Source organism: Nannospalax galili, unplaced genomic scaffold, assembly GCF_000622305.1.
Source record: "Nannospalax galili isolate Female #2095 unplaced genomic scaffold, S.galili_v1.0 scaffold18, whole genome shotgun sequence".
Classification (NCBI taxonomy): domain Eukaryota; kingdom Metazoa; phylum Chordata; class Mammalia; order Rodentia; family Spalacidae; genus Nannospalax; species Nannospalax galili.
Window position 1 is genome coordinate 7,477,692 of NW_008346548.1, and position 24,381 is coordinate 7,502,072.

The 24,381-nt window shown below is 40.3% G+C and overlaps 1 protein-coding gene across 1 annotated transcript; it reads right to left on the minus strand.

The window, feature by feature from the left end:
- Nucleotides 1-2,412: 2,412 nt before the first annotated feature.
- On the minus strand, nt 2,413-24,381 carry Lrrc58 (leucine rich repeat containing 58). The gene is made up of 4 exons (XM_008842905.3): nt 23,467-24,381; nt 11,979-12,107; nt 10,171-10,448; nt 2,413-5,716 (listed from the first exon to the last, which is right to left on the minus strand). Exons 1-4 carry the CDS (start codon nt 23,964-23,966, stop codon nt 5,508-5,510), a joined length of 1,116 nt encoding a protein of 371 aa, XP_008841127.1. The 5' UTR covers nt 23,967-24,381; the 3' UTR covers nt 2,413-5,507.

Below are 24,381 nucleotides of genomic sequence, written 5' to 3' on the forward strand. Positions count from 1 at the left end.
TCTCACAGAGATCTACTGCCTCTGCCTCACAAGTGCAGAGATCAAAGGCGTGCAGCCACACCAGGCCATTTTTAATTATGTATATATCTCTACAGATATTCCTAATTCACAAGACTTCAAGTAAAGAAATTAGAGCATACATAATAATCTGACCAAAGTAGAAGAACAAATTTTCAGTATCTTTTGTTGGTATTTGAAGTCCCCAACTTTATGAAAAGTTAAAAGACTGCTTATTTAAAAAGATTTTCCCATTGTATTTTTGTTCCTCACAAATACAAAGTGGGCTCAGAATGCAACAAACCTCAATGTAAGTCTCCATATGATTGTTTTAAAGTGACTACTGGGGTAATTGTGTTTCTCAGTAATAGATCAGTGCTGAACATTTAAAACTGAAAATAGAGATTCTCTTAAACATCAGTTGTAGGGAGAATTAACCAACTTAGTTATGTTTCTCAGTACCAGTAACAGCAATGTCAACTTTATCCTAGTCTCTTCCCTAGCTGGAGTTGTAAATAAGACAGTTTATCCAGTTTATTCACAGTCAAAAGAACAAAGCATATTTTAGTGAAGAAAGGTGGTCTGTGTGTACGAACAACCTTCATTAAACTTGTGGATTTAATACACACTACACTGAATATTTTCATATGAATTACTGAGGCTGACTAATGCTAAGTAAAGGCCTGGTAGCATCCTTATGTAGACTACCCTCTGAGTGTTCATGTTCATTAGTGGAATGTTTCTTAATTTAATTCTTAGTAAATATGGATCAAGAAGAATGTGAAAGGAAGCTCTACATGTAATAATATGCACACACCCTCCTGTCAACTTACAAGAAAACCAGTGATGAAACACGCTAGGCTTCAGAGTGACAATATTTTCACATGACGCTATAAAAATAAAGTTGGTTAGGAACTGCTGTTATCCTTTGTGGTACCATATACATTTAAAAAATAAAATATTCTGTAAGAAAATACATCTTTTCACTGGGGGGCCTTGAAGCTTATGGCTTGGACCTTCTGTAACAGCAGGCATGATTCAGAGTCCTTCCCCAGAAGCCCTACACATTCAGTGGGCCCCATTTTAGGCAAAGGAATCTCTCAGGACCAGTCTTTCTCCAAGTCAAATACAGAAGATAAGGCTGTCACAAACAGTTTATCAGATGACACAATTTTCTAAATTTTGGGTCAAATGGGGGAACTTAAGGCACTTACTTTCTGACCACAAAGGACACTGTTAACTAACATTAAAAAGATTACACTATGATGAAAATACAAGACTACATGCTACTGGCATCATACATGTTCTACAAGGTTAAATGTTTAATATATAGTGAAGGTTAAGCACACATTTCTATGCAAAGGAATCAAATTTATGTATTACAAGTCATGTTACCTAAAAGCTGCACAATAGCCTTTATGTAGTTAAATGTCTAGAACAGCTTAACAACTCAGTATTTCTGACTAAACCAAGAATGAAAAAAGATCTCTACTTTTAGATGAAAGGGGGATCACTTAAACTTTTAAACTAAATGCACCTAAATAATTTCACATACATATTATAACTGATAAAGCTATATCTATATGAAACCATATGAAAATTTAGGGAGAATAACCATTAGTTTTATATATAAACAGCTACTGCTAAAATACTTTTAAAGATAAAACTTTATTTGAAGTTTTTAAAAATAAAAAAACGAAAGGGTAAACATTAACCAAGGCTGTTGTATCACAAATTCCAAGTTACTGAGGTACTACTACTTTCTAACTCTAGGGAAGAACAAGTTTGTTAAAAAAAAAAAAAAATCCTATCACTTGCTAGCTTTCCATTTATGGAGATGTGGAAAGCCTGCCAGTCGCAGGTACTGAATAAACTTAGTCATAAAGGCTTTTAGAGGGTAGCAGTAGGCCATTGGTAACTTAATTTTACAACACTTCACTACTAAAGAGCTTTCTTGGTTCAGGGATATCCCTGGGCATCTGTGACTTCTTTCTCTTTAGTGGCTTTTAAAGATGTTACTTAAATTTAAGATTCCAGCAATTAGCTTCCTCTTGCTTCTTTGTTTAAACTTGCTGTTTAGTGTCTATTAGAATTAGTGTGCAGTACTATGCTACACTATTGAGGGTTGCCTTTTACTTTTACTTACATCAACCACTAAATTGAACTACCGTTTATAATGTACGTTTTTAGTTATTTATTTATTATTTTTATTTTTTGGTCTTTTTGAGACAGGGTCTCCCTGCAGCCCTGGCTGGCCTGGAACTTGCTATGTAGACTAGGTTAGCCTTGAACTCACAGAGATCTTCCTGCCTCTGTCTCAGCCTCCCGAGTGCTAGGATTAAAGGCGTGCGCCACCACACCTGTCTATAATGTAAATTTATTTTTAATATTGGCAACAATTTTTTAAAACTCAAGATTTCTTTAGAAAAGAGGCACCTTTGGCACATGTTCAAAGTAAAATATTGAGCTGGGCAAGGTGGTGTACACCTCTAACACCAGCAGTTTGGAGGAAGCTGAGGCAGGACCATCCCAAGTGGGAGGGCCAGGCTGGGCTACACAGTGAGTTCAAGGCTGGCCTGTGCTACACAGTCAGGCCTTGTATCTGAAAACAAAACTATTTTATAATGAAAATAAGACTTTGCTAACTCTGAAACTCTCTTTAAAAGACCAACAAGAGTTTATTAATGAAATAAACACTTGTCTCGCCAACTAGTGAGACAGACTATCATTTAAAATAGTCTGCTGACTTTGGAAGCTGGTCATCTTGTTTCCAGATGATCAAGTCCCTTGTATCTCATCAAGTTAATTTCTATAATTATCAGTTATGAAAAAAGTACAAAAAATAAGAAAAATCTTAGAAATCAGTGGCAACTTTTGTAAAAGACAAAGTCAAAGATTAAAAAAATGCTAAAGATGCAGATTTCACTAAATGTTACTAATGACATGCTTGGACCATAGCTTGCTTAGCGTGCACAAGGCCTTGGGTCGACCCCACCCCCCCATCCCAGCCAAAAAAAGTACAGTTGTACACTGATCTTCCACACTGATTACAGATTTTAACTATACATATAAAGAACCACAATAAACATTCTGTTAAAGGAACACTATAGTATATATCTACATGGCACTCTCTGGTTGGAATTATTTACACCTATAAAATAAGAAACAGTATACCTTCTTTCCAGGAAGTGAGAAAAGGTATGTAAGGTTAAGTCTATTTACACACCTACCCATTTACAAAGATTAATATAAAAGATTACTCAAGTTATTACTTAGATCAAACTGATAAACAGGAAAGTAGAAGCATTTAAACCAGAAAAATTTGGTCCTATCAATTTCTGAATAGTTACTGTGAAAATATTTTATGTAGCTTAACTAGTCACTCACTAACAAAGCATTTGAGATTTGACACTTAAATATAGCCTAAGTCATCTTTTCCTCTCAAAATCTTACAGTCTGCAGCTTACAGTTGCTTACTTGAGAAGTAAGCAAAGACTTTACTATCTTTATCAATTATATTAAGCAGTAGAAAAAGATCACTTCTATAAACACAGGAAGAAAATTTATAAATCAAAATGAAAAAATAATCTCACTACACTACACTATCACAAGGTAAAGGTAAGGGGATTCACTATAGCAGCGTTCCACAACTGCAGTCACGAAACTCTCATGTTTCATGACATGGTACACAAATAAACACACAAATCTTGAATTATTCTATATTATATTTTCTAAATATATATGAAACAACACACACACAAATTATTAGTATATACAACTGGCTTTTAAGAAAGTATGTTCTTAAAAGACCACCTAGTATTCTAATTTCTAATGCAATCTGAAAACTACCTTTTTTTTTTTGGACAAGGTCTTACTATATGTAGCCTTGGATGACCTGGAATTCACTATGTAGACCAGGTTGGTTTTTAAATTCAGAGACCTGCCTACCTGACTCCTGAATGCTGGGATTAAAGGCTTGTGCCACCAGGCCTGGCTGAAACAATGTTTTTAACATTATCACTTAGCCTTCGTGTTATTATAGGTTGATTATCTAATAATTAGTAGCAAGTACTGCATATTTTCTAATATCAATTTATAGTTTTAACACTATTCAATTTTTATTGCATAGTTAATAAAAAATGGTAATTGCCAATGGCAATAATCTGTGCAACTATTTTCTCCTTCAACTTAATGATACAATATATTTAATATTTTTTTTTCTGTTTTATCAATTCTTTACTTTTGAATGCTCAATGGTTAAGCCAGCTTTGGGAACTATCCTATTGTGGAGGCCCATAATGACCTCACTCCAACTCTGCTTTCACTGTCAAGTTTATATCTAGTTGTAGTTTTCTTTAAAGTTCTAGAGAAAGTTACAGTTTAGTACACAGCACAAAGGTGACATACTTGACTGTTAAAATTTCCACCCCCCCTTTGAGACAGGGTCTCATGTATCAAATTTACTATGTGGTATGTAGCCTAGGCCAACTCTGAGCACTTGATCTTTCTGCCTCTACTTCCCAAGTGCTGGATTACAGATGTGTACCATTTACTCAACTTTCCCTCACTTAGTGCAAGATTTATAAAGCAGGTTTTCTTAAAGAACGTCCTTCTACATTTTTCTGTCAAAAACCATTATTTTGCCTTATGGTAAATAGATGGATCAAGATTGTAGCCTCCAATTACATGTAAAAGTGATGTGCTTACAAAGGATCATTGCACAGTTAAACAGAACAACAAAAGTTCAGATGGCCATGGGCTTGGCTGGTATCTCTAGCTGTTTACCTAGTTCTGTTGAAGCACATTTTTAAGTGTTTTGCATAGTGTCAGGTTGTAGGTGGATCTGAAATTGTTTCTTGACTAAGCTTTTACATCCTTGCTAGGATTAAGGCACTATTACACAGTACTGCTAGATTGCATAAGGTTAATAACAATCACAGAAAACAAAGAACTGAAAAGTTTAAATATCCCATTTAAAAGTCATAATCCTTACTGTACCAGTTAGTTGGCCAGACAGACTAACATCCTATGTAATTGCCTGTGAATTTACATGAATAGGTCTATAATCTAGACGTAGGGGTAACATAAGGAGACAGCTCATTCTATTTATGGCACAGTGTTCATCCTAAATCTGGACAACCCTGGTAACAGAGCTTTGATAATTTGCTTTCTTCACTGCAACTGTCCCAAGTTACATCACTTAATGGCCTATTGTAGCACAGCTCTTGCAAGTGTATCATTTTTCTAGTGATTCACACAAAACTTGAGTGAAAATTGTGACCAATCAGCCAAATTCTGAACTGCCATTCAGAGTAAATTAATTCAAAGACTCCAAACATGGAACTGGACTCATTCTTGCTGAATGGGTGGATGGAACACAAAATCTTTGATATCCTCCAACTCTGTAACGGACACTCAAGATGATACCAAGGTTTCTAATCAACTTCAAGCTCTTTTCTTTTTTAACCATCTTTGCTCAGTTTTTAAGTTTTTCCAACACCCACTCCTGCTCAACCAAGAAGAACTTTCTGCATTCGGTGTGCGGCAACGCTGGCTTCGTCTTCCGAGTCAGACTCGCTCTGGGATGTGGAGCTGTGTGAGGCAGAGCTGCAGGGGGAAGAGCATTCTGGAGAACACAAGTAGTGCATCAAGGGGAGGCGATACTTCCCACAGAAGTCCACAAACTTAATTTGTCTCACACAGCAGTCAAAGTAGACGCCTAGAGGGGAGGAGCATAAGTAATCAGGAAAAGTAGGCACATTTTTAACTCCCCATCCCGACCCCTTTCAGAATTCTGGAGAAATATAAAGTTTTCTCTTTGGGGAATCTTAAGCAGAAGTAGTATAGCTGTTGCCACCATAGCACAGCATATAGCAATACTGGACTATCGCAGGGGTGGCAACTAGGCTGCTAAGAGAAACAAGGAGGATAGGTGGGATGTCGCTCAGCCAGTAATGGTGCTTCTGCCAAGCCTAGCAATTTGAGTTCCAGCCCCAGAATCTACATGGTGAAAGGACACAGCTGACTTCTACAAGTTGTACTTTGACCTCCACAGGCATGCTGTGACACGCACATACACACACGTACACACACACACACACGCCCACAACACACAGCTTTAAGAAAAGAAAAGGCAAGATTTGTCCTAAGGGAGCTGTGTGAGAAGGTCCACTATTTTTTTAGCATGCTTTCTCTAGGTAACTTGGGGGCCTGAAACTATAGAACTACAGGACATGTAAAGTGTCCTTACTGCATCCTTCAAGTCACCTCCTGGCACTGTCCTATAGTCAGAAGATAAAACAAACATACCCTTTAATAATGATTAAAGAAGTAATTGTTATACACAAGTTTGAAGACAGAAGGTAGTTATTGTCCATTCTTTTGTTTTGGGCCAAGGTTTCATGTGGTCCAGGCCAGCCTTGAACTCATGCCTCTCTATATATGATCCCAAAACGTGTGTCATCATGCCTCATTCTTATAGGAGGGCAAAACTCAAAATAAACAAAATGCCACCTTACATTTCTGCAGGCTCTAATCTCTGGGCTGCAAAGCTGGTGATCTCATTCACACACAAATACTCTCTAGTACATCAAAACTAGTATGCTATTCATTTGGCTCTTTAGTGGTTCATTTGGTGCTCCTAAACCACCATCCTTCAGTGAAGCAGAGTTACAGCCAGAGCAGCAGAGGAAAGCAAAGGTCACTGCATCTCCAGCACCACACATTTCCCAAGTATGGTGGCACATGCCAGTTAATCCCAGCACTCAGGAGGCAGAGGTAGGCGGATCTCTGTGAGATAGAGGCCAGCCTGGTCTATATAGCGAGTTCCAGACCAGCTGGACTTCAGGGAGGCGCTGTCTTAAAAAGACCAAAAAGGGGGCTGGAGAGATGGCTCAGTAGTTAAACACTGGTTGCTCTTGCAGAAGACCCAGGTTTGATTCCCAGTACCCACATGGCAGCTAACAATCATCCATAACTCCGGTTCCAGGGCATCCAATGCTCCACAGGCACTGCATGACACAGGTGCAATTACATACATGCAGGCAATATACTCATACACATTAAAAAAAAAAAAGACATCGTACATTACAAAATCTGTCCCTATGGCTGCAGTGTAGCCAAACTATGGAAAATTTGTGTCCAACTATTTCTTTAAAAAAGAATCTCAACACCAACTACTGTGTATCACATGAGGTATCAAAATAAAATGATGTGGTCTAATGAAAGAACATAATAACTTTTGTTCCATCTCCCCATTAATTTTGTTTTTAGAGTCTCACTATATGGTCCTGGCTGATCTGGAACTCTCTGCCTTCCAAGAGCTGGACTTAAAGGCATGCACCATCATGCCTAGACCCATTAACTTTTTAGAGTGTATTACTCTGAACGTTTTAGAAAGTAAATACATTCAATAGGCTTAAAATAAGTTCTTACAATTGTGTTAGCTTCCTGGGCTAAAATAATACAATATTATCTTGTCACCTGCAAGCTCAAGCTATAGCAAGACAAATTATCTCATAAAATATAAAATTACTTTTCCCAGGGGCTGGAGAGATGGCTCAGTGGTTAAGAACACTGACTGTTCTTGCAAAAGTCCTGGGTTTGAATCCCAGCACCCACATGGCAACTAACAACTGTCCATAACTCCAGTTCCAGGGGATCCAGCAGCCTCTTCTGTCCTCTGCGGGCATTGCATGACACAGGTGCACTTACCTACGTGCAGGCATAACACTCATACACATAAAATAACAATAATTAAGTATTTTTTAAAAAAACTACTTTTCCTTTCAGTTCAGTAAGGAACCTGGGGTGGTGGTGATAGGGAGACATATCAAAAGATTAATTTTCTATGATATCTGAAATTTTCAACTGATAATTTTTAAAGTTCTTCTAAGATAAGTAGCTCTTCATAAGTAGCTCTTCAGAATATTAAAGAAGTCAGTAAGAAACCATTTAGGAGGGGCTAGAGAAATGGCTCAGTGGTTAAGAGCACTGACTGCTCTTGTAGAGGACTTGGGTTCGATTCCCAGCACCCACATGGCAGCTATGAACCATCTTTAACTCCAGTTCAGGGAATCTTAAGCCTTTTTCTGATCTCCGTGGCACTGCACAACATGGGTGCACTCACATGCAGGCAATATACTCATACCCATAAAATAACAATAATTTTAAAAAAAGAAAGAAAGAAACAATTTAGGAGAGAAGAAGATTCTCTCTATAGAGGCCCGTTTCAGAAAAGGACAAGTTCTAAGTGACTAGATTTAAGCTTAGGAAGCCCAGGGCCTACTGTGAATGCTCTTTCACGACTCTTCACACCCTGGCCTCAGTGAGTGTCTTCTCTTCTTTACTGTTTCCCCTGCTAAAACCACTTGAGGTCAGGAGTCCTAAGGAAAAAGGCTTGGCATTCTATCTGATGGGGTATGACTACCTCTGCTTTTAGGGTAGATGGCCAGAACCAGCCCAGAGAATGCTTTGCTATTTTTTGATCCTAGTACTTTTTTTCTCCCAGTGTCTTTTTAAAAAAATCTTCTAACAATCTAACGATCTTTGAGAAATTTAATCTTTGTTGTCCCCCCCCCTTTTTTTTTGGTCTTTATGAGAGAAGGTCTCCTTGTAGCCCCAGCTGGTCTGGAACTCACTATATAGACCAGGCTGGCCTTGCATGCACAGAAATCTGCCTGCCTCTGCCTCCCGATAAAGGTGTGTGCCACTACACCTGGCCTTATTTTTCTTTTGAACTGTAAAAAATTCTTAAGATGAAACTTTCTGGGAAAATCTCACCCAGTTTTGATTATTTTTATGCAACATTTCCTCAGTATTGGCATTCCTCCTCAACACTAAAACCTTTTTACATTCATTAACATGAATTTATTTAAAAGTAGTATTTTATAAGGAAGACAAAATAAAATGACCTGTTTACAGTCATCAGTTACTACCCCCACCCTGACACTTCATGGCCTTTATAGCCTGGCTTCTTTACTGCCCTAACTGTATCCACTGAACCTCACTGTCACTCACCCAGTACCTGCTCCACACTATACTATCTCTACTTTGCTCCTCCATCTGAAAGGTTTCCCACCTTCAGTCTTACCCTATGAAAATCTAACTTACCCCTTAAAAAGTACCTCATCTTTTCCAGGTCTAATCAAATGGACTTGACTGCCTCTGGTTTCCAAAAGCATTTTGAATTCTTTAGAACACTTAATTCTCTCTGTCCTACATTATAGCATTTGTTTAACTGTTTCCAAATGCTCTAGGCTCAAAATTTTTAACCATGGATTTAAAAGAATATAAAGTTCTAGGATGCATCCAGAAATGGGCATGTACTTGGCCCACTCTCATACATCTTTAATCATACTCTAAAAGTATTTGATATAACGAGTGGTGAATCCTTCAAATAAACATTTGAGAAACCCTGTTTATACTTCCTTTCTTCTTCCTTTCATTTTACCATCTTACTTTTATTATCTTTTAAAGTTCTAAGACAGACTGAGTCTTCCTGGGTATTTGCCTGTGGAGCAAAACCATTATGAAAAAAATTTTAAGAAGGAAGAAAGGACGAAGGGATGGGAAGGAAGGAAGAGAGGGGTGGGATGGAGTGAGGGAGAGATAGGAAGGAGGGAGGCTGAGAGAATGAAATGTCTTACTTTCTGGTAACTATCTTTTTCTGAAAGAAGCTTTAGCTAATTAAAACAATGCTTACAAAAAAATCAAAATTTAAACATATATATAGTCTTTTTGAGACAGGGTCTCCCTGTAGCCCCAGCTGTCCTGGAACTCACTATGTAGACCAGGCTGGCCTCGAACTCACAAAGATCCGCCTGCCTCTGCCTCCCGAGTGCTGGGATTAAAGGTGTGCGCCACCACGCCCAGCCCAAATTTTAAATATTTTTATTTTTATTTTAAGTGCATGAGTGTATTGCCTGCATATATGTTAAGTGCACCCATGTCATGTGTGATGCCCATGGAGGTCAGAAGAGGGCATTAGAGTCCCCTGGAAATGGAGTTAGAGATAGTTGTTAGCTGCCATTTGAGTGCTAGGAATCGAACCTGGGTCCTCAGCAAGAGCAGCCAGTGCTCCTAACTGCTGAGTGATCTCTCCAGCCCCCAAAGATCAAATTTTGAAAATAGCTAAAATGAATAAAAAAAAACAACAACACTGGATTCACTTACCTCCGCACTTTGGGTTTGGGCAATTGCTGGCTGAACTCAAGTATCTAAGGAGATTCCCAGGAAGATCATAGGGAGTGTAAGAAATACTTCGGATCTTAATGGTCCTTGCAGCTAATTCCAGAAGAGTCGGAGGGTCATAGGTTAAATCTCTCACAAAACGAACAACCAATGGATTTCCTCGTAAACTCAACTCTTCCAAATGAATAAGGTTGAGAATCTCACGAGGCAAGTATGTCAGCAAGTTATTGTGGAGACTGAGGGAACGAAGTGAATGCAACCTGGAACGAATGGGGTACAAAAACCAATGGCTATGCGCAAACTAATTACTTAGAAGTTAAGTTTACATCGATGTGTGTATACATACATATGGGGGTATGTATGCACCTATGTATAGAGTCTGATCTTCCCAGAGGAATAAACAGTGAAGATTAAGGTCAATAGAAGGAAAATTAAAACACCTGAAATCAGATCAGAACACAGCTTTATAAACAACATTAAAGACTCTCCCCCTCATATCTTACAAGTACTTAGAAAACTTAAGTATTTTGATGTCCTAGCTGAGATAAATGCTAGATTCAAAGACTCTGGGGGCATATTTTATCATTTATACACCTAAAAAGTTAAACATTTCAGGTGTAATAGCAATGATGATCCTTTACATTATAAAGCTCAATTAGAACAGGAATGCATCCCAACAAATATGAAACCGCCAAGTCCACAAAACCTATGCCAAAAAAGCAAGCTGGGAGGTTGGGGGATGGTCAGTCAGTATAGCCTATCCCTTGCAAGCACAGGGACTTGAGTTCAATCCCCAGTGCCAACATGAAATGGCACTTATAATCCCAGGACTGGAAAAAGAGATAGGAGGATCTCTGGGTTCACTGGCCAGACAGTTCAGCCTGATCTAATTGGTGAGCTCCAGGCCAATGGGAGAACCTGTTTGAAAGGAAATGGATGGTATTTCTGAGGATGACACGGAAGGTTATTCTTTGGCCTCCACATGTGTGCATGCATGCACACACACATTCATGCACTCGTTCTCTCTCTCCCTCTCTCATACACACACACACACACACACACCCCAAGCTAAGAAAGTATTCCAAAGAATAAATCAGAGCACTTAAAAGTAAAATTGAAGGGGTTGGAGAGATGGCTCAGTGATTAAGAACAGTGGTTGTTCTTGCAGAAGACCCAGGTTCGAATCCCAGCACCCACATGACAGCTAACAATTGTCGGTTAACTCCAGTTCCAGGGGATCCAACAGCCTTTCTGTCCTCTGCGGGCATTACATGACACGGGTGCACTTACCTACATACAGGCAATACACGTATACATATAATATAAAAATAAATAAAATATGTGAGTACACCTGTGTCATGCAATGCCATGGAGGTCAGAAGAGGGCTTCGGATTCTCCTAGAACGGAGTTAAGGATGGTTTGTAGCCACCATGTGGGTGCTGGTAATTGAACCCAGGTCCTCTGCAAGAGCAGTCAGTGCTCTTAATCGCTGAGCCATCTCTCCAGCCCCAAATGAAATACTTTTTAAAAAAAGTAAAATTTTAAACACAGTAAACTGCACAGCCCTAATTATATCACTTAAAAAATAACTATTTCTTTTTATGAGTTTAGGGTTTCACTATATAGCCTAAATTGGCCTTGAACTTAAGATCCTCCTGCCCCAGCTTCCCTAGTGCTGAGATTATAGGTCTGCTCCTAATTCTTTTCCATATATAAAACATACCAGAGAATGTCAGACAATAACTCCTAACCACAGATGTCTGTGTCCATAGAAACTGAGACTACTCACTGTGAAAGCTGAGGAGGCACACTTTGGATTTTGTTGTCACATAACACCAAGTAATTCAATGAAGGCAGATTTGCTAATTCTGGTGGGATTTCTTTAATGAAGTTTCCTCCAAGGTATAAACACTCTAAACTGTAAAAGCAAATGAACAAAAACAAACAAGGAAATAAATCTAAGCTGGGCAAGACATTCCATTGTCTCTGCTATAATAAACACATTTCATCTATTCAGTCACCAAAAGTCTTAATAAGGATTTGCTATGCGCTATGCAGGCGCAGAAAAAAAAATGACAAGACATACCAATGCTAGCTAGTATTATTATTAAACATGAAACAAGTCTCCATATAAGCTCTACATAATTAAAACACCAAAATAAGAGGAACAACTCACAAGAGTTGAAAAAGAGAAAGAAAAGGCCACAGCAATCCTCACTGGTAAAGGCTTCCCCCAGTGTTGTAACTTGAGCAGGGCATGAACCCAGCCATGCAGATGGAAACAAAGAGATAACTGTAGGGCACAGGGGAGGTCTTTAAAGCTCAACAGGCACATCCTTGAATGAAAGAGAACTTTTATTGAAGATTCCAGAGACAAGGCTGGAGAGGCCAGACTATAGGAACCCTGAAATTCTGTCCTGCCATGTTTGAGTTTGATGCACTAACAGGCAGTAGGAAAACCAGTGGTCCTCCCCAGCCCTGAAAGGAGCAGAAAACCATGTATGAAGTTTCTACATTTTTCTTTGCTCTTATTATAGCAAGTTCGTTCTTGAGAGACTGTCTGAATAAATTATGTAAAACTGATTATTACTGTGATGTTAGAGGTCCAGATAATTAATCCTGTTTAGTAACAAATTAACATTTTAAACATAACATGTATTATAACAAAGTACAGTGCTTTTTTTGATAATTGTAGAAAAAGGCTCCTTCCAAAAAGACTTTTGCAGGGGTGGGGTGTACAGTACATTCATATACACAAAATACACACATAAATATATACACTATACATAAACATGTATATACACCTATACAGAACTTTTCCATCACTATTACTTTTTCTATTGAGAACTATCATTCCTTTAAAGTACCTTCAAATTAAAAAATAACAATACCTTTAAAGTGAGAGAAAAGCGACTATTACACAGTTACCCAAACTTCCAAAGTAGTTATTACCTGGAAGACAGTTTTTGCATGTATACACGTGTGGGCACAGGTGTACAGGTGTGTGGAGGTCGGAGAGTTCACCTTGAATGTCCTTTTCAATGGCATTTTACCTCAGGTATGGAGGTAGAGTCTCACTGAGCCCAGAACTCTGCAGTTCAGTTAGTGTTTCAAACTATAGATTTGAAGTTCCCCAATTGTCAGTGACATTTAGAATCATTTTGTATTTCTGACCCTTTGCATATCTTTAGAAAATTTCCTGTTTATAATCATTTGCTCATTTTCAGGGTTAGTCAATTTCATTAATTTGTTCAGAGCTTTGCTGTTACATATGTATTCTGCATAACTTTGATCCTCATGGTCTACTTTTGTTCGTGTTTTGTATGTATTAAAAGAATGTGTACTGGGGGCTGGAGAGATAGCTTAGCAGTTAAGAACACTGTTCTTGCAGAAGACCTGGGTTCAAACCCCAGCACCCACATGGCAGCTAACAACTGTCCGTAACTCCAGTTCCAGGGAATCCAACAGCCTCTTCTGTCCTCTGCAGGCATTGCACGACACGGGTGCACTTACCAACATGCAGGGAATACATGCATATACATAAAATAAAAATAATAAATAAAATTTTTTAAAAATTAAAAAAAAAGCCAGGCGTGGTGGCGCACGCCTTTAGTCCCAGCACTCGGGAGGCAGAGGCAAGCAAGCGGATCTTTGTGGATTTGAGGCCAGCCTGGTCTACATAGCGAGTTCCAGACCAGTTAGGGCTACAGGAAGACCCCTATGCTTTGCTGCAAAAAAAAAAAAAAGAAAAGAAAAAATAAAGAATGTGCTGACTGTAAGCTGAGCAATTCAAAAGCTTTAGTTTCATCATTTGCCGCCTTCTTGGAAGTCTACTACATGTGACCATGATTTTTTCTTCTACAGTTCGGAGTTCTCAACATACAAAAGCTATACTGCAAACAAATTCAAATTTCTGACTCCTAAAACTTCCTGTTGAAGTGTTACTCACATGAAGCATTTCTCTGTTCCTTTAAACCCACTTGGCTTTGAAATCTACTTCCTCTGATTATCAGTGCCTCCAGCTTTTTGTCCTTGATGCTGTTATTAACATTTACTTCGTTCAATTCTACCAGCATAAAAAAATCAGGGCCAGTTACTTGCTGCTTATTTAAGATGGAGTAAAATTACCACATAATGCATCAAGTATCTAGTCAACATATCTGAACAGCTTCCAGGCACCAGGCCCCATTCCAGGGTGTTAAGTATGATCAAGCTACTGATGAGACATATCTCAGGACAGAGAGCACTAAGTGTTATAAGGAGGGAGGCAATATGAAGGTAACACCCTCTAGATGGGTGGTCAGGAAAAGTTTCTCTTAAAAGATGAAATGTAAGCAGAGATCTGAGTAAGATGAGTATGAGCCCCAGAGGGAAAGTACCCAGTACACTGTGAAGCTGTAGAATAGCTGGCGTAGGGAGAGCAGAGACCAGGGTAGAAATGAGGTGGTCAGAATGCCATAGTCAAGGGGTAGCCTGGGAAAGCCAGATCACAAAGCCTTCTTAGGACTCTGAATATATACAAGGTATGATAAATAGGTTTTAAAGGAAGGCTAGTTGTTTAACATGGTTCCTATTTTAGAAGGATCACAATTAGCTGGGAGGGGGTAGAGGCCAGGAAGTAGGAAGTGGAGGGTGACTGGAATCCAATGTAGTTGAGATGAGAAGCAAGAGATCTGCCAGGTATAGCCTTTTACTTGTAACTTACTGGTGTGTTTTTAAGTGTAACTTTTGGAAACAGGGCACAACTTGATTGTTGACTTCTCTGGACTTAGGTTTCCTACTTCAATGGTGTATCTCAGTGTCTTTGGTCTCTTCAGCTCTGCCTTTGGGTGTTGGCATAGTTTCTTTTTGTTCACTTTCCTCTTGTTTGGAACTGCATGTGTTTCCATTTTGCTAGTAGAGACCCTCTTCAACTTTCTTTTGTGTGCTGTTTTGCTCCCATACACATACAACCTACGCCCCAGTCTCTATCCTCTGCATATTATTTCTGAATTACTTCTACTTTTCCACCAATTTATTGATTGAAATAAATTTACTGTCAGTCAATAATTATACAGATTTATTATCACCATCTTTTTAGTGATTCCTTTGTTCACTACTTTGGCATTTCTTCTAAAGTTCATTTTTCTTGGATTACATCATTTAGGGGTTACTTCAGTATAACTCATGGCTGGTAATCTCTGAGCACTCCCTTTTTGGTGCTTTGATTTTTGTTCCCTCAGTCTTGAATTTTGGTGCATAAAATTCTAGGTTGGCATTTACTTTTTGTATCACTAGAAGACATTCCTTCGTTATCTTATTACAGGCAACTGTTCCTTTGCGCATGATCCATTTTTGTTTTTTCATTAGTGGCTGTTATGCTTTGAATTGGTAATGTTTCCCATGGACTGACTTCACAGTTTAAATTCTTGGTCCCAAACTCGTGGTGCTATCTTGGAGGTTCTAGAAACTTTGGGAAGATGGGCCCTAGCTGGTGGAAGCAGATCACAGGTGATGGGCCTTTGAAGGTTCTACTCAGTCACTGGTTCCTGTCTTGCTCCTGTTCTACTATGATATAATGAGGCTCTGTCACACACTTCTCCATGGACTGAGCTGTTAAGCCACACCTTCCTACCACGATGGACTGAAATTGTCTGAAACTCTGAGCTAAAACAATGCTTTCCTTCCTTAAGTTACTTCTGTCAGGCACTCTGCCACAGTGATGCCAGAATACAAAAGCTCTGAGCATTTTTTTCATCCATTTTCACTATTCTAAAATTTTACAATAATGTATCACAATATCAGTTCGGAGTTTTCTCTTTAACTGTGGGAAATTTCAAACACTATTACTTGACTCATTTTCTTTCATTTTTTTTATTATTTTCTAGGTTTGCTTTTTAAAGTTTAAGTTCTCTTGGGGCTGGAGAGATGGATCAGCGGTTAAAAGCACTGACTGCTCTTGCAGAGGGCCTGGGTTCGATTCCCAGAACCCACATAGTGGTTAACAACCATCTGTAGCTCCAATTCCAGGGGATCTGAGGCCTTCTTCTGACCTCTGTGGGCACTGCACAACATGGGTGCACTTACACACATGCAGGCAATACACTTATACATATAAAATAAAATATTAAAAAAAAAGTTCTCGCTGATGGGGGATGTACTCAGTGGTTGGAGCACTTGACCAGCATTCATGAGGTTTTAGGTTCAATTTCCAGTAGTAGCAAAAAAATTGATTAATGACCCTATCCATCCTCTTTTTCACTTCTTTCACATTCTTACATTTAGGGGTCATTAAGTAAACCAGGGGTTACCTCAACAAAAGCATTGTGATATTTTGACAGGTAACCACTAAATAACTAATAGGCAGGTACACAGAGTGGATAGGCTGGACTTGGTAGACCACCAAGGGAGGAATCAGGGACTGGGCACAACCTCCAAAGGCCCATTCATGTTTTGGATGGAGCAATGCAAAATATTTCATCATGATAGAATGCAGTGCAACTTAAAACTTATGAAATACTTATTTCTAGAATTTTGCATGTAATATTTCTGGGCCACAGTTGAGTAACTGAAATGCAGAAAAGAAAAATCACAAATAGGGATAGAAGACTACCTTATAGTTTTTCAGTTCTAAGAATTTTAATTAGGTTTTTAGTAATTGTCAATTTCAAAATTTCCCTTGTTTCATTGATTAAGTTGCTTCCTTTGTTTCTGTGAAATTAGGAAACACACTTAAAGTCTTTTACTGGTAGCCATATATTATATTCTCTCAGGTATAATTACGTCATCTGTCTTTTATACTCTTGCTTTCTTTGCTATGTGGTGATTCAAACAGCCCAAAAGGATTTGAAGCTATCTTTTATTTTAAATACATTAATGATGCACTTTTTTCTATTTCTGATTATTCAAAGGTTTTCAAGCTTACATTGCTCTCCCTAGACATTTGGTAATGCTTAGAAACGTAAAGCACACAAATGATTTGGTATTTTTTTTCACTTTCGAAGATTATTCTGGGGCTGGAGAGATGGTTAAGAGTGCTTGCTGCTCTTTCAAAGGACTTCAGTTCAGTTCCCAGCACCTACCATCAGGCAGCTCGCAACCACCTGTAATTCCAGCTTCCAAGGATCCAGCTTCCTTTCCCGGCCTCCACAGGCAAATGTACCCACAGACACAGACACAGACTCTCTTCTCTCCCCTCCGGCAATAAAATAATTTTTTTAAATCAAAGATTACTTTATAGCAAAAAACTCCATAAATTCTCTGGTTCTAACTGAACTTTCTTACCAGTAAATATTTAAGTACTGAAGGAAAACAAAATCCTAAGCAGGGTATTTTGAACCTACCAATGTGGTAAAAGCTAATGCTCAGATATCCTCATTTTCAATGATGAGAGCTATTTGAAAAGAATAGAATATTTAGGAACTACCCTAGAAAGGAAATTACTTTAATGAGAACATTATCAGGGAGAAACATTCTGAAGCTTGTAAGTCCTGCTAACAAAAAAACACAACAGTAAAATAACAATATGGTCAAGTGGGAAAGAAAAGAAAGCCAAGTCTGAGGGCAAGTATAAACACGCCCTATTTGCTTACTCAGCCTTAGGACTGTGTCTTTGCAGTTTGAAACCCTAATTCATGAGTGATGACATTAGGAGGTAGCTGTCACCTATGACTGGTTACCACTCAAGATCTCAATGCTTTGGGAGTAGGATGGAGAAGGACTCACATAGAAAAGACGCCGTACCCCAGTGGTTACTGTGACTGGCAGAAAAGTATCTTGAAATTCTAAAATATAACCAAGCCTATGATTTGCTAAATAAATTTTGAGACAGGGTCTCACTGTGTAGCTCTGCGGCCTGGAACTCACTATGTAGTCTAGGATGGCGTCGATCTCACAGAGATCTGCCTGCCTCTGCCTCCCAGGATTAAAAGCATATACCACCACACCCAGCAAGCCCATGATTATCAAACGGCAAGTCATGGATATCAAATGAGACTGCACAATCAGGATATAAAATTTACACTGTCAGATTTATCACTTTTAAACTCAATTTCCAAATTCTAAGACTTGAAACTTTTTGATGGTTTATGAGAATTAAATTGTTAAAATAAACTACTGTACCAAGCATGTTTTTCTGTGGTTAGAAAGACAACTATTGAACTCAAAGCAAATTATAGTGTTGAAAAGTTTTTGTTAGTTTAACTTTGCACCTTCATTAACTGGAATTGGAATAATTCTATTCGTTCAGTTTGACAAATATAGAAAAGAGGAAAATCATTCACTAAATTTACAGAATGACTTTTTCCTTTTTTTCTGTTTAATATTAATAGACCAACTTTAAATTTGTTTCCTGAATAGTTTATCATCTTTCCAGTCATTAGGGATAGTAAAGTGGATACAGTTTCTCTATTATTGAGGGTCAATGACCCACTGGAAAAATATACTAGGCCCCCACCATGCCTATCAACTTTAACCAGAGGAATACATGAGAACCCAAATAAAGATATTAATTATAATAAAAATATACATTAGTTCTATATTATATGGCTGATTAAAGAGACAGAATTGAGGTGAGAGAGAAAATGTGTAAGAGGTAAGAAACAGAAACACAAAGATGATCATCCATTTTTTTTCTAAAATTTTATTGTTTTTATTTTATGTATATGAGTGTATTGCCTGCATGTATGTGAGTGCACCCGTGTCGTGCAATTCTATGGAAGTCAGAAGAGGGTTTTGGATTTCCCTGGAACTGGAGTTAATTAAGGACGGTTCGTAGCCGCCATGGTGGTGCTGGAAATCGAACCAGGGTCCTCTGCAAGAGCAGTCAGTACTCTTAACTGCTGAGCCTTCTCTCCAGCCCAATCATCCATTTTTTAGATAGTTTTCTTGAAGTAACATCCTTTCATTTTAATTGAATGCTACTACCTTCCAAAAGATCCACAAGTAGGCAAAGACTGTAGCACAGCACTTCCTGTGCTTGCTCCAAATGAAGACTTTAGAAAAGGAAGTCAGCACAGGGAAGCCGACAGCCACAAACTCAATCTAAGCTTCTAAATGGGGAAGAGTTTTTATTTAAACTTTACCACAGTCTACTTGTGGAGTCATCTCTTCCCTAAGATATCTCCTGCAGACTAGCTTACTATTCAAAGGGTTCATTTTTAGCTTTTGTTCCAATTCTTGCATCTTTATCTTCTAAACCACATTAAACAGAGAGGGTCACTAAGAAAGAGAGAGACATTACTTAAGAAAAGCCAAGCAAAGTACCAATGAAACTCTCTAGGCTCAAACCCACTCTCCAAATAGCATCTTAAATGCCACACAACCCATTAACTTAGTTTATCACTTAGTTTATCACTAATAAATTATTAAGTTCTTCCTCAATTTTTGAGCTGAGGGGAATAAAAAGAGTTCATCAGAATAAAGGTCAAAATATGAACTACTCATACCTTTTCAGCATTATATGTAAAAAAAAAAAACCAAGTGTGCCTGAAGAAAAGCCAGGGTTATACTTATGTGCTCAAGAGCTTCACATTTTAATGAACAGAATTTATATTCACAATCTTTAGTTCACATTGATGTTCTAGTTTACTCCAGGGGAATGAAGTTAATCATAAAAATGAGTAAGACTTTTAGTACCTACTGATTATTATCCTTTAAAAGTAAATCTTTCAGATGCATTTTTTTTTTTAATGAAAGATTTTTGCCATTAGGGGAAGGATCAACAAACTGCAGAAAGCATCTCCAAGACACTCAGTTAAACCACACCAGTTAAACCAAGAACATGTTATTCCTTCCTGAAATGGTGACAGGCAAGGAAACGGAAAGATCTGTGGACTGTATGCTCTGCATCATTTTTGAGACTGTTCTTCCTAACTAAGAGGACAGAATCTATGTGCCAAAATACTAGACTTGGCTTAAGAAGTCATGTGGCTCAGTAGCAGAGCTCATTCCTAGCATATGCAAGGTCTTAAATTCTATCCTCAGCACTAGAGTGGGAGGGGAGCTATATCACAGCACACAATACACATTAGGGCTACAGTGAGGCCCAGGGCATTTACACATATTCTGGGAGAACCTGGTGTTCCTGGACCTTGGGGTTCAAATGTCTGTACCACCACTTACACATTTTCAAGCTTTAATGCATTATTTTAGCTGTGAATAGTTAGCAGTCTTTGAGAGGTGAACCAAAATCTCTTACTACAGTCATGATTTGGTCTCAAGCAAGTAACTTGAGAGAAATCTCAAGTTTCCATATCTGTAAAAAGAAGTGAACGAGAACATGTCAAAGTCGCTTCTTCCTCTACAAGTATAATTCTGCATGATCCTTGTGCTGGTTGGTATTGTCAACTTGACACAAACTACAGTCACTTAAGAAGAGGGACCTGCAACTGAGGAATTTTTTTTTGGTCTTTTTGAAGCAGGGTCTCCCTGTAGCCCCAGTTGCCCTGGAACTCACTATGTAGACCAGGCTGGCCTTGAATTCACAGAGATCTGCCTGCCTCTGTCTCCCAAGTGCTGGGACTATAGGCATGAGCTACCATGCCCTGGCTTGAGAAATTTTATCCATTGGATTAGCCTGTGGCCATGTCTGTGAGGCATTTTTTTAATTGCTAGTTAATGTGGGAGGGTCTCACCCACTCTGGGAAGCGCCATCCCTGGGGAGGTGGGCCTGGGCTGTATCAGAAAGGCAGCCAAGCAAGCTAGGGGAAGCAAGTCAACAAGCAGCAGCATTCCTCCAATGGTCTTTGTCTCTGGGTTCCTGCCTTGGCTTGCTTAGTTAATGGACTGTAACCTATATCCTTTAACCCCCCCCCCCCCAGCTGCTTTTGGTCAGTTTTATCATAGCAACAGAAAGCAAAGTAGAACAATCCTTTTGGCCTACATTCTATTAGAATTCATGATCTAAACCTTTGCTGATTACTTTCAGAGGAAAAATAAAGCATACGACTAAAAAACAAAAACCATGGCATAAGACATTGCACAATTTATCAAGTCTAAGACACAATGAACTATAGCCTCAAGTGCCACAGCTGTCAGCTCAGATAAATAAGATCATACAGGTATGAGTGATTTGAACCAACCCTCCGGACTGCATACACAATGGAGCAGAAGTAAAGTCTTACTAAAAGTCTTAGTCCTACTTTGCCTCTGATGCATTTGGCATCAGAGGTCAGAGACGTTAAAACCACTTCCACCACTTAATGGCTTTTTGATCTTGAGACTTAATTTCTTAGAGATCTTGTTTCTTCCTCTAAAAAGGGGAGTACATCATCTTAGAATCATAGAGAATTTCTACTAGAGCACCTATGACACGGTCTACTGCACTGTGTTTTTTAAGTGTCCCATAAATGGAATTTTGCCCACTTTGTTTCCCAGGTGACAGAAACACTATTTTCCCTAGCTTCCTCTTAGTATGCTGAAATGCAAATAAAGGTGGAATTACATAATATTAAAAGTAATCAAAGCCTGTCAATTTTACCTTAAATCTCTCAACTGTTCTATTTCCTACATTCCCTCCTCCACTCCTCCTATAACATGGCTCATTCTACAATGGCCTCCTAACCAGCGCTCAGAATCTCATCTCTTCAGCCTCTCCCCATTCCACTTCTGCACAGAAAAAGACAAATGTGTGCTTAAAATGCTATTCACACTCTACCGCCCGCCTTCAAGATGTGGCATGGTCGGAGTGACTTAAATTTCTACTTGCCTCTTCCTCGTACAAGGCTCACCTTTCCACAGTTTGGTAGTTACTTCCCTTGCTTCCGGGCTTTCATATGCACTCTTCTTTTTACTTGGATTGATCCCAAATGGCTCACACCCTTATTAATCCTCACTGTAACTTCCTTCCAAAGCCTAGTACAAATGGAACCTACTCAAGGACCAAAATAGGTCAAGCCTGTTATTTTGTCTCAGCATTCTTGTGTTCCCAGAGCTTATAAACATTGTAATTTAATAAGGAGTCTACACATCCTTACTGTCTCTATCCTTAGTTAACGTCAGTGCCATGTGGGCAGGACCAAGTTCACCATGTTTCCCCTAGGAAAATGTCTCATACATCAAGTTCTCTGCAAATGTCTACTGAAGGGCAGATGAAGGGCCATCCTGTCCAGATGCCTCTATTTGCAGAATAGGAAGTTAGGGTTCTGGCACACTAAATGACTGCCTGAGGTTGGCACATGAAGAATTCCTATTCCCAAGTCAAGGCTTTCCACTAACTGCAGTTCTCAGCTCTACATTCTGTTATTTTGGATAACCCAATAAAGGAAAGGAAAACATTTTAACAAACAAGATAATTTTTTGTTCTGGTCTACTTCTAGCTTCCCTGCAGGGCACCTTAGGGCACATTTATTATTCTTTTTCTGTACCTCCTCATTCCACTAAATTCAACATTATTGAACAGCCTAAGAGGTGAGGCAGATGATTCCCCTAAACAAGGAATTATACTCAGGAGGATAAATACAATACTAAGGCGAATGGGGCAAAGAACATTTTGGCAAGAACCGTCTAGGAACAGAAAAGAAACGTTCACAGAAGTGATTCCCGTGATAGCTTCTTAAGAGGGCATAGGCGTTCGCCAGGGAAGAAACCAAACCTATCCAGGGCAACACACTCTCAGTTAATGCCCCCAGCTCCTACAAGCTGCCTCTTCTACAAGGTGATTAAGTGCAAAGTTCACTAACTCAAGTGGTTCTGTTGGTACTGTTACAGAGAAAATGGAGCTGGGGGGGAGGGTAGGTCGAAGCACTTCCTATGCCACGTTAAAAGGCATGTACTTTGATCTAACTTTATGGAAAATCACAGAAGACTTTCGGGTAAGCAAGTGACCACCCTAGTTTTTTACATGTTAATGAGTATCCACTCTGCTCTCTCTCCAAACACTCGAGAGATAAGAGAGCAAAACTGGGGGCTGGAGAGATGGCGCAGAGGTTCAGAGCACTTGCTGTTCTTCCAGAGGACCTGGGTTCGGTTCCCAGCACTCACACGGTAGGTCACCCTGCCTGCATGCATACGGTATACATACATACATACACTCAGGCACACATGTAAATAAATTAAATAAGTAAAGACAGCAATATAACCTCGCAGAATCTGCGTAGGCCAAACTACAATCCAAACGCCGTGGTCCACGCAATCTCATGAGTTCTGGAGTTCCTACAACTCGCGCAGACGGACTGGCACTACTCACCACTCAAGTTCAAGCAAGAGAACCGACACAGACAGTGACCTGACACGTGTCAGGTGCGCCAGGGCAGGGGGCACCGCCCAGGGCTCCCCACCTTCCGGCGCGGCCCGCTCACCTCTGCAAGTTCTCGATCTCAGCGGGGATGCTCTGTAGCTGGTTGCCGCCCAGGCTGAGGGTCTGCAGCGCGCGCAGCTCCAGCAGCGACGCGGGAACCTCCTGGAAGCAGTTGCCGCTGAGGTTGAGCACCTGGAGGCTGCGGCACAGCGGCGACTGCGCCAGGCCCTTGGGCAGCGCGCCTGGGCCGCCCAGCCGGTTGTTCCTAGCCAGCAGCGTGCGCAGGCCGCTCAGAGCCAGCAGCTCGGTCCCCAGCGCGGTCAGAGCATTGCCGCTCACGTCCAGCAGCTGCAGGTGTTGGAAGCCGTTGCCCAGCGCCCTCGGCAGCGACGCCAGACGGTTGTGCGGCAGCAGCAGCCGCAACAGCGCCTCGCGTGTGCCGCGTCGCTCCTCGCCGCGCGCCTCCAGCTCCGACTCCAGCGTCTCGGTGGACACGCTGAGGCGGGACCAGTTCAGCTCGGCCTCCCCGGCCCCGGCCACCGACGCTCCGGCCTCCTCCATCCCGCCGGATCCCAGGCCCGGACCGAGGCGGCCGCCCCGGAACCTGAAGCGAGCGCTGCGTCGGAAGTGGCCCGCGCAAGGCCTCTCACCCCGCGCGCGCCCGCCCGCCGAGTCACGCGACGCGGGGCCCTGAGTGCGCGCGCTGCGGAGGCGGGCTCCGTCTCAGGTGGCGCGCGGCGGGGCGGACTGCAGATCCGGGGGAGGCCTCGGCAGTTCAGTGTCCTCTGAGGGGAGCAGGGCCTGGGAGGCGGGGGACAGCGGCCTTGAGGGGAGCCGGTCCTCGTGGGGAGCGGGCTTTGGAGGAAGCCTGCCCAGAGCTTTTTATAGTCGCTGGCGGCCGGTGACCTGCCAGTGGCCTCCAGACTAAGATCCGCCCAAGGGACTGCGCGTCACGGGGAACCGCCCTCTGGATTCG